At 33.8% G+C, this 14,198-nt stretch overlaps 3 protein-coding genes across 6 annotated transcripts; 1 reads left to right on the forward strand and 2 right to left on the reverse strand.

Moving 5' to 3' along the window:
* The first annotated feature begins 287 nt into the window (after positions 1 to 287).
* Positions 288 to 13,248, forward strand: LOC107191828 (CKLF-like MARVEL transmembrane domain-containing protein 4). Of its 4 annotated transcripts, XM_015580953.1 has the most exons (6): positions 10,574 to 10,674; positions 10,743 to 10,841; positions 11,070 to 11,218; positions 11,833 to 12,006; positions 12,270 to 12,368; positions 12,556 to 13,248. In XM_015580953.1, the coding sequence occupies exons 3-6, from the start codon at positions 11,084 to 11,086 to the stop codon at positions 12,688 to 12,690; spliced, it is 543 nt and encodes a 180-aa protein (XP_015436439.1). In that variant the 5' UTR covers positions 10,574 to 10,674; positions 10,743 to 10,841; positions 11,070 to 11,083; the 3' UTR covers positions 12,691 to 13,248. The 4 variants fall into 4 exon arrangements, with proteins under 4 accessions (XP_015436441.1, XP_015436438.1, XP_015436440.1 ...); XM_015580955.1 differs by lacking the exons at positions 10,574 to 10,674; positions 10,743 to 10,841 and adding an exon at positions 288 to 306; XM_015580952.1 differs by lacking the exons at positions 10,574 to 10,674; positions 10,743 to 10,841 and adding an exon at positions 9,554 to 9,757.
* On the reverse strand, positions 2,103 to 5,203 carry LOC107191554 (F-box/WD repeat-containing protein 5). The gene is made up of 8 exons (XM_015580617.1): positions 4,914 to 5,203; positions 4,448 to 4,605; positions 3,971 to 4,148; positions 3,695 to 3,887; positions 3,408 to 3,620; positions 3,182 to 3,333; positions 2,758 to 3,103; positions 2,103 to 2,388 (listed from the first exon to the last, which is right to left on the reverse strand). Exons 1-8 carry the CDS (start codon positions 5,200 to 5,202, stop codon positions 2,103 to 2,105), a joined length of 1,815 nt encoding a protein of 604 aa, XP_015436103.1. The 5' UTR covers position 5,203.
* Positions 5,920 to 8,847, reverse strand: LOC107191593 (male-specific lethal 3 homolog). The gene is made up of 10 exons (XM_015580657.1): positions 8,467 to 8,847; positions 8,195 to 8,263; positions 8,005 to 8,114; positions 7,641 to 7,824; positions 7,380 to 7,565; positions 6,998 to 7,302; positions 6,697 to 6,909; positions 6,407 to 6,600; positions 6,225 to 6,309; positions 5,920 to 6,151 (listed from the first exon to the last, which is right to left on the reverse strand). Exons 1-10 carry the CDS (start codon positions 8,566 to 8,568, stop codon positions 6,064 to 6,066), a joined length of 1,536 nt encoding a protein of 511 aa, XP_015436143.1. The 5' UTR covers positions 8,569 to 8,847; the 3' UTR covers positions 5,920 to 6,063.
* Positions 13,249 to 14,198: the final 950 nt, after the last annotated feature.

Genomic DNA, 14,198 nt, shown 5'->3' on the forward strand with positions numbered 1-14,198 from the left:
ACGGTCATAAAGATGCTCATAAAAAAGTCGCACCACATAATGCAGAGACATCTAAAGAAGGGATTCCTTCTAACCCTGGTAAAGATACTTAATAAAATAAAAATATGTCAAAAGAAACGATATATGTAATATAAATCATGAACTAAAAGATTCTGAATGTTTGTTCATTCTTTTTACAGATACAACGGTAAAAGCATCTACATAAATCTACATCGATGGCTGAAATGATTTTTCCGAATGGAAACAAATCCATTCCCTGTATATTTCTTGTATCAATGTTGTTTAGAAGAAGGAGATGGAGAATAGGTATGTCATTTCTAACTTGCACTGTTTTATATTCAGTGAAATTAATCGTAAGTACGTCAATATACTTCATTTTACAGGAAACTCAAATGAAAATGTTACAATTTTGAATGCAACTGCATTATTTATATTCATACTGCTGGTATTAACATCTTTAAATCAGTGCTACAAGTCATTTTTGCAATATTCATATTCTTAATAAGAAGATATTGGTAGAACATATCATTATTAACCTTTTCGGTACAGTCGGCGTCTATACACGCCGTGCAAAAATCGCGCGCTGACTCTACCGTACCGAAAAGGTTAAAAAGAAAAGAAAGAGGATATAGAAGTTTATTATAAGATTTAACTCCTGTTACATTATCTGATGTTTGTATAGTATGTTAAGTTGGATTGAACTTTATCATAATAGTTAGTAATCTTCAAATTATTATAGCTGTGTATATATGTATTCATACATACATATATATACATATACATGTCCTTTTGGTACGATTAGAAGGGATTCATAGTTCCTATGATATAAAGCATGCATATTATGTCTTAGCTGTTTTGAAAGTAATGAAATTATCTGAAACAAGTTGCATTATTATAAAAATTCAAGAAAGTCATCAACGATTTCAGACATTAAAAAAACCATCATAATTCATGTGCATTCTACAATAAGGATTATTGCAAAAATTTCGTTTATATGTATATTATTTATCTATTGCATATACATACCTTCTAGATATAGTTTGGATGGGTGTACATGTTGAATATTTGTAATAGGAAATTGCTTTTTATTAACTTCTCATCTCAGCAAATAATGTTTGCGTGTATTCCTTTATGAATAAAGTATCTTTATTTTGAATAACTTTATGTTATATACATGGATGTTACAGCACTATTTTAATTTAAATGTACAATACAGTTTCTTCGTTTGAAGACTTATAATTAGACTAGTTATTTGTACAGTTCTGATGATACGCAGTATGAATATATCGATAATGACTTTTCCTTGCACTTTTGTAGAAAGAAATCTTCGAAATTATTGTGCCAAAGCTTGAGATTTCTATTTTGTATTTCGTTTGCGTAAATTACATCATACATACGTGTGTACCATCAAAACTTATTTTAATTAAACTGAAGATATCAGTCAGAAGAGTTATATATATATAAAGAGAAAATATAGTCAATTAAAATATGTCATGAAAATGTTTAAAAAACTCTCACTTTTATGCCTTATAAATGTTTAAAAAATATACATTTTATCTATCCGAGTTATAATTCTTAAGTACACGTGGTTTGCTTGATTTGCGTGTTTCTTTTATGTACAATCACACAGGTATACACAGTGTCACTACCATATTAGGTACTAACACTTATCGTTGAAATCCACGTATATACTTGTGTGATATGTGTGCGTGAAGGCACAAGGTAAACACGAATCAAATAAGCTGTGTGTACACAAGATGAAAAGAGGACGTAATCACGTAAAAAGGATTCAGCCTCACAAAAAAAGATACAGGTTTTTGTATACGCTTACTAAATTATTAAAAAAAATTATAAGTATTTTAATTCTAATAAACAATGACATAACAGAATAAATCTTTTCCTGAATCAATAGAAAACAGATTTCATCGTATGCCCCATAACGCAGCTGAGCGATATTTCCATAAAAGCTAATAGTTAGTAAAATAGTGAACACGTAAACAAACATTTATAGATTTTTAGGTCGATAAATGTGCAACCTCATACATCTTATATTCCAAATTCATTGAAAACAGACTTCACATCGATATAATCTCATGTATAACTCAACAGTCACTATTGTTCAGTCGATCTGTACTATAGGTTCGTCGATGCTTATGTCTACTTTGTACTTCAATGCCCCTCGGATAAGAATTTTCGTTCAAGCTTAACGCACGTACCTTAGCCCGACTACGCCAAATTTTGATGGTATAATCATCGCTTGTTGTAATTAACATTTCGGGATCACATGGATTAAAGGCAACTGAATTGACAACATCCGAATGAGGAAGTTTGGCCAAACACATCCCATAATATCTGTCCCAGAGATAGCCATATTTATCTTCCGCACCACTAATAGCAAATATTAATTTGAATATAATAATTATACAAGACTTTGCACACTAAATTATTCAATTATGATAGAATTTAATACCTCGCTACATATTCATCGCACACATCAAGAAAAATAAAAAAACATTTATTGCTCGATGTATAAGCTCTATGAGCCCTTGACATAAAACCAACTTGTTCTAATGTCACTAAATCAATTACATGTATGTCTATCTCTTTAGCTATGGGAGGAGGTTGCAATGGATTTGTAATAACGTAATCTTTTAGCCACGGCCGTATATTTACGTACAGATACCTGAAGATACGCGAAAGGTGACAATTAATGAGAAAAGTAAAATACGTTTCACATATACAATAGAAAGAACTGACCTATGATCGGGGGAAAGTCCCATTCCTACAATGTGACCGTGTAAATCAATTACATGATCTATCTTGTCAAATTTGTCGGCTATGGATTCAACGTCCAAAAAATTGCCATTGGGATTTTCTCTCTCTCGTTCTCTCTCCCGTTCTCTTTCCAATTTTCTGTCTCGTTTTCTTTCTCTCAGCGAGTATAAACGTCCTGGGTATATGCTAGTAGGAAATTTCAGGTCTTTTATTCTCTTAAAAGCTATTTGGTGTGGTATATAAGTCTCCGATCCGGTCGTGAAAATAAGATACTTGTCGCAGCTGTTTGCTATCTCGTCGACGTTGTCTTCTTTTGTATTTACAGATTCTGTAAATCGAAAGTAAAGATTATAAATATTATAAGCTTTTGACTTAAAAATTTGACTTAAGAGTAAGTTTCCCCCACGTTCGCTCTCTTTATCCTGCTGAGTATTTTCTATGCGAAAGGAGTTTGTAATCTGAGAATTATATTCTTGATTGTACTGTAAGGGACAGATGTGTTGAAAACAGTTGTCGAGCTTCGTCCAATTCATAGATATACCCTCTAAAGTATTGCACCTGTTTGCAGATAGTTTGATTAATGCGAAGGATATTTGACATTCAGCGTTACACCCTGTGTAACTTTTACTTACTGTAATCCAGATTTTTTCTCCTCTTTCTGGTGCTGAATAGTCTCGTTAGAACAATCAGAAGATGTAGATGAAATGTCTGTATGGCTTAATGGATTTTCTTTCATATTAGATGATGGTTGACCCCCCTCTTGCTCTTTAGATTCATTCTGATCAGGTGTTAAGCAATTAGCCACCATAACTGCTCGAACGGAGGAACTATTACCGTTGCAAAACCTAAAACACGTAATGTATTTCTGGTTAATAATTATTTATAGACCACACGAAAATGTCTACAGCATACAAAATACCTAAAAAGTTGTGTTATAATCGGTATATTTTCACTGGATAACTCTTGATTCGCCTTATTGAGCCAGAGGATACTAGTGCTAACCGAATGTGCTAACCAGTGCAGGCTTCCACTTAAAAGATAATGTTCACTGTACCATGTACCAAATATGTCATAGGGATTGTTTGCTACTCTACATTGCAAATCAAAGCCACCTGTATCAAACAAAATTAAGTACTTATTCATAACACACCCTTTATGCCATTTAAAACATTAAGACATTCGTTAACATGCTCACAAGTGAGACTAAACACTGCTATTTCGCCTGAAGTGCTGTGAGGAGTTTCAAAACGTGCACCAGAAACAAGTAATAAACTATCAGAGGAATTGAACTGTGAAAATTGTGTGTATTCCCATCTAAATGACTCCATGTTTTGACGATACTTTATTCGAACAGGATATTGGCTTTCCCAAACCTAAAACAAATCTTGTAATGAATCCTGTTTCCAAAGTAATTATTAGATGCCAGATGTTTATGCAAATTCACAATTCTAGACAATAATTTGTAAACATGAAAATGAGATAGAAATTTATTTTCTGTATGAGATGTCTTATTATGTTGATAATAATATATAAATATCGTTAAGTTTTAGTAAAATCTTTATTTTATTGCATTTTGCATGTTAAAATTGCTGTAATTGTATACACAAGTATGGTCTAATAATTATGTAGTATAGAAATATTCATGTTGTAATCATAGATAAAACTGACTCACAAAAATGTATCCATCTTTCGAACAGGTGGCAAACATTTTTCCATTATGTGAAAAGCTAACATGTAGTACTTGATGAGAGTGTTTTGTAAGTACTTCTGTTTCTATCAGTGGTACGTGATATGTTAAACGTTTAAATTCTCCTAGCCAAGAGTTTTTTCCTACAAAAAAAGGAATATTTTTAAATTGTCTGAACTGATAATAACTGATAATTCTAAATTATTAGAATTGATTTCCATTCACTAAAATATGGTTGTCGTGAACATAGTAAATTGGTGCACATAGATATTATTTTTTTTATATTTTCTCTAAGAGATTGATAAAGCTATAAAAGGATACAATGACCGACAGAAATGTAAAATACAACAGAAATGATAAAGGGATTAAATGTTTGGCAGAAAAATGCACTTCATGTACACCAACCAAAACATTATGTTATCTTTGTTGTTATTTTTATGATAAAGTTAACCTGGCATAATGCCGACATTAGGCTCTATTCCGTACGCCCGATGGAATAGATCTTTCCACAAAAATTCGTCGTAGGACACTCTGTGCCAGGATTTGCATACTTCTCCTGCAATCGTTAGTTCCTTCGGTGTCAAATATTGAAAGATATTCAAAAGAATGGAATCCGGCATGTAACGCCACATTTCATTTTCCTCGAAGATTTCTGATAAACAATCGCTTTTATCATCTGACGTGACTGTATCTTCTTCGCTATTTTCTTGATTTTCCGTTTCACTTTCGATGATGTCCATACCTGACCGTTGTTATTTATTTACTGGAACAGCTGATACCTACTCGTATCCGTAATTATCGATCGAGATCGATGACACTCGCGCGGTACAACGTGACACAAGTATTTGCGACTGCCCGCTTTCGTAATGATCTATAACGCAATCGAAAAATGTTGGGATCGTAAATAGAATGAATTCCTTTGAATATATTTGGCGTACTCAAATCTATTGTTACTCGAGTAGGTACCGGATGTTCGTGAGAAGTGTGCGAAACAAGAATTTTCTGGATGTGTTACCCGAGACAGGGTATACATATAGGTAGTTTCGCATTTTTTATTTTTCGAATTATATTCGCAAACAAAACTTTTTCTATTTCAGCATTTTACATCTTTATTGATCATACCTCAAAGGTTAAATTGTAAATTTACGTGACGAATAACGTTGAAAAAGATAAATTTACAGTTACTGAAAATTATATTCCAATACTAGAATATTGAAAATTCAAATTGAGAACAAAAATATTTAATATTAGTAGTTTTTAAATGAAAATAATAACATTCGAACAGTAATCGGAAAATTCCGGGAGCAGTAGACAAAGTGTTGAGTACAAAAACAAACATTTGTATTTTAACAAAAAGTTTTATTGAAAAGGAAAATTATGTAAAAACAATTATAATTTCGATAGAACTAATCCATAAGGAAAGTTTTATTATGAAAGGTATATAAAATACTATTTGGTAATTAATATAAAAAAGAGTTTATCACTTACACTGAACTCACATACATTCTTGCTGTACATCGCGCATAATAATCACATAACGTTATACACAAATCACATCTGTAATCAAATACAGGGAAAGTATGCATGTTATTGCTACTGTGTTAAGAACTACTTGATTGAGGAATCAACTGATTTTCCACTTGCATGTAAAATTGCTCTCCGAACCATTCTCTATGCATCTCGAGGTAACTATCATAATAAAAACATAATAATCAGTTTTATCAAGTAAAAATCGTTTGAGATACATGTCGTGTTAGATTACCTGAGAAACATATCCAAACATTTTAAGAGAATTTTCAATTTTTTATTTGGTATGTCCGCCGACTGGAGTAAGTCTGGTAATTTAACTAGAAGTGCCAACAAAAATTCTTGAGTCAATTACATTAATTGATGTATGTATACACCAAACTTCTCTGAAAAGTAACATTGAATAAAAATACGCACCAAATAATCGAGTTAAATGTATGGCACCATAATAGGTAGAAGGGTTCGGAGGACTTTCAGTTTTTGTCGATTCGGGCAATAATCTCCATTTATTTGCTTGCTGAAGCAAAGCACTGACTTGAGCAGATGTAACAACTGGTACCCTTAGTGTTACACCACGTGGGCTAGAACAACGAGAACTTGTACTTGCAATACTACAAAAAAAAAAGAAATCGATTCTGTATTTACATGGCGATATATAAAAAATTTTAGCGCTTTACTATTATCATTACATTAAACTCTCTATGTACCTTGATACAGTGCCCGTATCCGGCTTAATTTCTTCGTAAGATCTCAGTTGCCTATTTTCATCAATAGAGCTCACTCGGCACGATCTGAGCCTTCTTTTAGAACCTGCCAAGGTCTTTGATGCATTCTCTGTTTCTGGGTCATGTTCTTGAAATGGCGGTAAATGAGCATATTCGGTATCTTCATATTCTTCTTTAACTAATACTTCCAAATTCCTTGAAATTATAATAATTTTTCATTCCTTATCGTTCTAAAAAACCGGGATTTTAAACATATTAAAATGATTAAATGTTCTAATCTTACTCAATTGGTTCCTCTTTTACAAGTGTTGGGTGTTCACTGTACAAGAAAGAAGACTTTAAAGCACAGTACTGTTCTCGTTCTTGCCTATAAAGCAGGAGATCGTGTAATGTGAAGTCAAAATATATACGCAGTCCATCTGCAACTTCTCTACATATATTAATTTCATTGATCGTTTTTTCCACTGTGTTATTGGCTTTATTTCGCTGAGGCTTTTCTGGAATGTTCGTCAGTTGCGTGGTCGTGAAGTGCTGTACCCACGACTCCAAAATATTTACAACAGTAGGCTGTGCTGGTAGAACAGCCAGCTGAAATCCATATATTTCTTGATATTTGAAAACTTTCAAGAATGGTTGCTCGAGTAAAGTTTTACAATAACAAATACCTTATTTTTGTTCATTATTAGGTCATAGTCTTGATCTAGAATTCTTCTTAACATTGTACCTATGTCGAGATCAATTCCTGGCTTCACACTAGCTCCAGATTGACTGCCACCGCCGCTATCTTCATCATCGCTTGTTTCTCCAACATAGTCAGAACTGCTTTCTGTGTCTTCTTCGGTAATAACTTCCTGTATTAGTAAACGTATTTTTCTTTTAATCTTGTATATTGTACAACTCGTCACAGTTACTATTAATTAACCGACTTCTGTATCATAATCCGCATGTTGCCCTGAACTACCATCTTCCGACGATCCTGTTGTTGCAGATGTTGCTCGACTACCACCACTTCTTGCTCTTCGTCGTGGTTCTTGATTTTCAGATTCATTCAATCGTTCGGATAATTTGTGGCTTCTTTTTTTACGCTCTCGTCGATATAAATACGCTCCCCTGTTTTCAATTGCATTGACAGACAGTTAGAGTATGTTCTGCTTTAACATCCGTAATTTTTTAATAAAGAATCACTACAGTGAATATTGTACTCGAATTCATGAGCTTTGGCTGCTCAGGAACATTTCTGCAATAGCAAAAGAGTTACATAGTCTGAATATACTTTTAATGGAAACATACAACTGTAACTGAGCTTTCTGGGCCAAATCTCGTTGGAGTTGACGATTTTCTTCGGTGTCTTTTAATACATATTCTTCCGTTACACAACGATCCCATGAAGAATTCCATCCCTATTATAAACATATTTTATCTTATGTAATTTTAGTGATTTATACATAAAATAAAAAAATAATTATTCTTAATATCCTACCTGAAAATGTATTAAATATTCAACGGCTTTTCTTCCTCTTTGATCCTTATTAACTATAACATCTAGTACCTAGAGGAAAGGTTTAAAGTAAAGAAGTTGTACATAGACTTTATAAATCATATAATATGTTAAAACGATAATTTCAATAAGCTGTACAATGTGATAATTTTGAAATTGTTATTACAACAATGAACCATTGTCAATATAGCAGTAAACAGATATACGAAGAACTGTCATGTAACGCAATATATTTTTTCGTTCCTGTTGCGTACCTTCGAATCGTACAATACTTTTGCTTTAGTAGGATCAGGTTCATAACAAAGAACTTTTTCACCATCACAGAATTTGAATTTTGGGCCTCGAGTGGAAACCATTCCTTCCTCTTCAATGTCTGAACCGAAAGCCAAGCTACTTTCGTAAATAAAAGTGTAGCAATGCGGATAACAGACTAATATTGTTTAGAATGACATTATAACCTAGTGCGTCAATATTTGAATCGAAAATAATCCCACGCCTACATATAAATTTCCAACATTATTCACATAACTGTGTTTGTTGAAACTGTTGGATAATTTGGATCACTGAGAGTATTTAATTCATAAATAATACGTTTTCGAAAATATACAGACGCAAATTTAAGTCTCCCGGTATTAAATTTGCTAACAAGATTTTGTTGTGTTAGTTTGTATACCAACTAACCTAACGTCAGTTTAAATCTAAATGTGGCGCATTATTCGAAGGAAGTGTTGGGTTGACAAAGCCACCAATAACGATTAAGCGGGATTGTGTTGCGTAAAAACTCTAGTATTTGCAACACTTTCTCCGACGTTGCTTATCTAATACATTAATATTATATAACTATATCTAACAATATTAAGAGACCATGCAGTGAAATTCTGTATAAAAACATTTTCATATTACCAAAGATGTCTTGAGAAATGAGCTTAACCATAATGGGGATGAAGAACCTAAATTCTTGCGACCTTATTAATGTACGTTTTTTTAAATATGTATGTTGATTGAGGCTTTTCGAATCGATATTACTCAATGACAATTGTTATCTGTTATGTTTCTTCATTAATATTTAATTTTGTAATATAACGAACACTAAAAAGAAATTAACGTCATCTGACAACAAGAATGTGGTACTAATTGGCTATTAGCTTGGATATTCTGCCGAAGATGGCAGTATTAATTTTTTTTGCCAATCTGTAAATGATCTCTACCGACTAAATATTATTTGAGAACTTATGAACACTTCCACCAGATGGTGTTGTGTGAGAACAACAAGGAGGGGTTCAATCGCGAGGTTCATACCTACCAAGGTTTCATAGATCCATTTGTAACAGCATAGGTAACTGTGTTATAGTTGGTGGTTTGTTTCGAAACAGAATCTGTGTTATTTCTGTTGTTATATATTCATGCGTTCTGTTTCGGCGAAAGTAAGGAGGAAAAGTTTCTTGTTCCCGAGTGTTTCAAGGACGGAAGAGGTCCAGTCTTACTACACGAAGCGGATACAAGAGTCGAAAACAATCGAACGTGTAGATCGGTCTGTCAATACAGGTATATGTATTACGCATCGTATGTAAGAAATAATACTTGCGTATTCCATCGCGTGTGAAAAACTAGAAATCGAAACCAGGAGAACTGATGATTCACGTGGCGATCTTGAAAGCAAAGCAACTAACAGAGTAACAGTATTTTAATTACATGTGAAGAATGTTGACTTTTTCCCGCTATTTCGTGCTAACGTACGGGAACGACAGAAGCTACAGGTCAGGATTATTTTCGTTGTGATTCGTTCAACAGAAACACGTGGAACACGCGACATGCAATGATATAAGTAAATGATAAAAGAAAACCTGAGGGGAAGCTAAAATCCGATCATAAGTGTTTGAAATATACACCACGATGATTGGATATTGATCATTATCTCTGAGAAATAACGTTCTTTCGTAATAACGTATTTGGATGCGTTTACCCGCGTACTATGATATTCCATACCGGTTCTACGCATATACTCTGATACACGCCCTTTTCTCGTGTATCATATTTTACGAGTTCTTTGCGTTTGCGGTCACTGTTGGAGCTTCTACCGCGATAACATGTCACACAATCGAATTCACCGCCCACGGGCGTAAATGCATGTTACGAGTAATACACTCTCACAAGTACAGATTCGTTCTCTCGTGCCATTACTCTTCTGCACGAGATAGAAAGCCTGTCATTCGCTATTTTCAGACGAGGTGATTTCACACCATAACATTAAGTAATTCTCGTGGTATGTCGCTTGGATGACATAATTTCGTCGAGCTGTCACTGTTCAGGAACGAGCACAATAATCCTCCAGTTTTATCCGATCACGAGACTGTACACGCGTGTAGTACTCGCATTTTGCGCGTCCACGGTAGTTCGTAATTGAATTGGCGGGCAATTTTCTCGTTCCTTTTTGATCGTGGTTTTTCATCTGTTCGTCGAAGGTTAGATCGGTTCTACGATTGTTCGACAGTAATACCGACTAAAATCGGCTAATTGAGTTGTTTCGCAGGGATACAAATAGAGGTTGAATAATTATCGGAGCGCAGTGATTTAAACGACGTTCGATTAACGACTGCCGGGGCGTAGAAAATTTAAACGAGAAGAATAGGTACACATTACGAGTTTATCGATCAAGTCCAGTGTGCAACTCACTTTCCTCGACTGTGAGAAGTTTCTACAAATTTAGATTTTTTTGAGACTTTCATTTTTAATTAATGGAGAACGAAATAAAACGTATTTCCTACCCTCAGAATTCAGTCCGGTTAAAATTACGATAAAGAATTGATTAAATTTTCATTGGAGTTTTACTAATTCATATATGCTGTTACATTTTTAGAATAACCAGAAACGATGGATCAGGGATTTCCAGGGCAGCATACCACCACAACAACGGTGACAACGACGACCACCACTACACAACCTACTATTCGATTTGACCCATCTTATACAAGAACGTTGCCCGGCATGCTTAAGGTCGCCCAAGTGGTGAGTTTCCTGCAATCAATACTATTTCGTTTTATCCAAAGAGCATCTCATTAGATTCAAATCATATCACGCGACTAACGTAAATTGTACAGAAAAAAAACACCCCGTATAGAACGCAGTTAGCGATATTAACGAAAGTGAACGTTCGCGTTTATTATCGCTGTTATCGCACTTGATATGCAGAATGGTATACCAGAAACAGAACACCTAATACTTTACCGTTAAATGTACGACGAAAAAATCTGAATTGAAATCGGATCGTTTTTTTTTCTAAAAAAAAAAAATGGAAAAATAAATCGTATATAATTTTTACGTAAGTCGGTGAAGGTCACAATTGGGCTACCCTCCCCTCTATTGCACGCATATTTCTTAACTCACGAAATGTTTCGTAATACAGACAATTATGCGTTCCGTTTCAGATGAGTCACCGTGTATATTTGAACACTTTACAAATTATTCCTAATACTTGGTAATTTTATGACAAATTGATTTTTTTTACGATTTTGAATTTACAATGCCCGTCAATTAAGAGGGGCACATCAGGACCGTGGATTAGAATAATTATAGATGTTTCTTTTTTTTTTTTTTTTAACATTAAAACAATATTCTTGCAGGTCTTGAATCTTTTGGGATTCATATGTATTACCGTATCGAGCCAAAGCAACTCCAGCCGCGGAGGATGGTTTAATACAGTGGCCATGGGTGGATTTTGGTTTACAGGCATATTGCTCGTGTTTTACCTGTTTCACATCATCGAAAAGTTTTCGAAAATTCCCTGGCTGAAAGTTGTGAGTTGAAAAATTCATCTTTTTTTTTTTAAATCTATGTCTAGTCATTATTGCTTCGAGTGCTGTGTGACGTGTACAGACTGATTGGAAGCGTTGAATGAGAAGTTTACTTCTGGTTAAGGGTGAAATATTGATCTCGGGGTAACGGGGACATTCTGTGCTATAACATGCTATGTTAAGATTATTCTATTTCCGATTTATACTAGCTTCCTTGAAGTACACATGTTTCACATAAATAGCAATATTTATACTTTTGTTCGCAGGAATTTATATTTTGCGTGATTTGGACAGTCTTCTATTTGCTGGCTGCTTCCCTCGCAGCGGACTTCGCTAAACACGTAGAAGCTTTCGGAGTCGCAGCGGTGAGTTTCGTGTATTTTCTTTTTCATTTTATGTACTGTATTTTTTAATCGAAATGCGAACCCACCCTTTTTTTTATTCTTCCACTTACTATGTATAATCTTTAGAAAAAATGTTCAGTTGATTGTCCTAAATCTTGACGTCACACAGGTAATTGTTTAACATGTTTAATAAGCATATCCGTTCTAGTTCTTTGGATTCTGTGCGATGGTAGCTTATGGTTATGACGCCTGGTTGAAGTTCCACGCGGCAAGGAGCGGTGCCTTAGCGCAGGGCCAACACACCCCTAAACAGGTCTCCACAGTGACGAGTCCTGCGTATTAAGTTCAGTCTGAACAAATTTATGGACTTTTTTTTGAGACATATCGTTACTTCTGTGCATTGGATTTATCTGGATAGATCCAGCATGGCTCTCGTACGTTCTTGGTTGTACCGCTCGAACGTAACGCACTATACAAGTATTGGGCACAACGGATTTGTGAATCTCATTGATTTCGTTATTTTTCCTTTGTTTTTATTAAGTGTACGTATACAGTTTGCATACGTACACATGTCGTCATTCCCAATGGTAATGTTGCGAAAACATAATTTTTCAGGAGAGAAAGAAGAAAACCTCTTTGTCGATTAATGCAAAATCACTTTGCACTGATTTTATCCACCACTTTCCACTGATTTCAATCACAAACTATTAATATTTACTTTTTGGCTTTTTTAAGCGCACAGTGAGAAACTAAGTTAAATGAATAGTGAGACACAAGATTATGCAAATAGCTCAGATTCCCAAATACTGCAGTTTCACAACTTCGCCATTGGAATGACAATGTACGATGTCATACCAACACGATATTCGATACCTTCGTATCTTTGTAATATAAACTAAGAGGATGCTATACAGATATTCTAATATACACATATTTTTTAATCTATACATATGTTAATTGAATCGTATAATAATTGTATATTATACCATGAGTTTTTAACATCTGTTTATATTGAAATAATATTTTTGGACAAGTAGTATTATATAGATGCACATATGTTTCTATAGATATGTATGGAAATATATGTTTAATTAGGATTGTGTTCATAATAGAAGACCGTCGAATCACGACTTTTGTACTCATTTTGTATTTAATTTTGTACGGTGGTAACTCGATCGCTTTGTTGTGTCGCAATTTCTGATTATAGTGACAACTGGGCGGACAATTATCTGAATTTATTTATGATTATGCATATTGAATAGGGAATAAGAATACTATAATAAAACGGTTCAACGTTTTTGGACGTGTTATCGCTATCCGTTTAAGTTATTCGAACGTCGTTTTACGTGCATTCTGCGTAACATTAAAAGCTAGCAATTAAGGATGATTTGTTATAATTTATCAATTATTATGATATTACGCAGTGTATTACTTAATGTGTTTTGTTATTTTTATTCGATCAACTCCATACAGGTACCTACAATCATATGTACACGATGTAGAAATACATGCTAAATAATCTATTTAGACACAAATTTCGAACAATACAAACACAACGACAATCGTCACAATAAAACTGGTATTACTATATAATACATTACTATATTTAACGAAAGCATTCATTAACTGCTATTAGATACGTCGATGTTCTCTCAAAACTTCATTATAAAACAAGATATTAAGAAACCCGTAAGTTTCTGTCATTACTAATATAAATGCTGATTTAGTGCTATATATTTTTTAATTAACAAAAGTGTTATTTTCCTTTTAATATTATCGGAATGTTAATATATTTGAATATTAAGAAATGAGAATAACATCAGGATTAGATTTTGGTAAAAATTGACCTTG

This window comes from Dufourea novaeangliae, unplaced genomic scaffold (genome assembly GCF_001272555.1).
Source record: "Dufourea novaeangliae isolate 0120121106 unplaced genomic scaffold, ASM127255v1 scaffold228, whole genome shotgun sequence".
NCBI lineage: Eukaryota > Metazoa > Arthropoda > Insecta > Hymenoptera > Halictidae > Dufourea > Dufourea novaeangliae.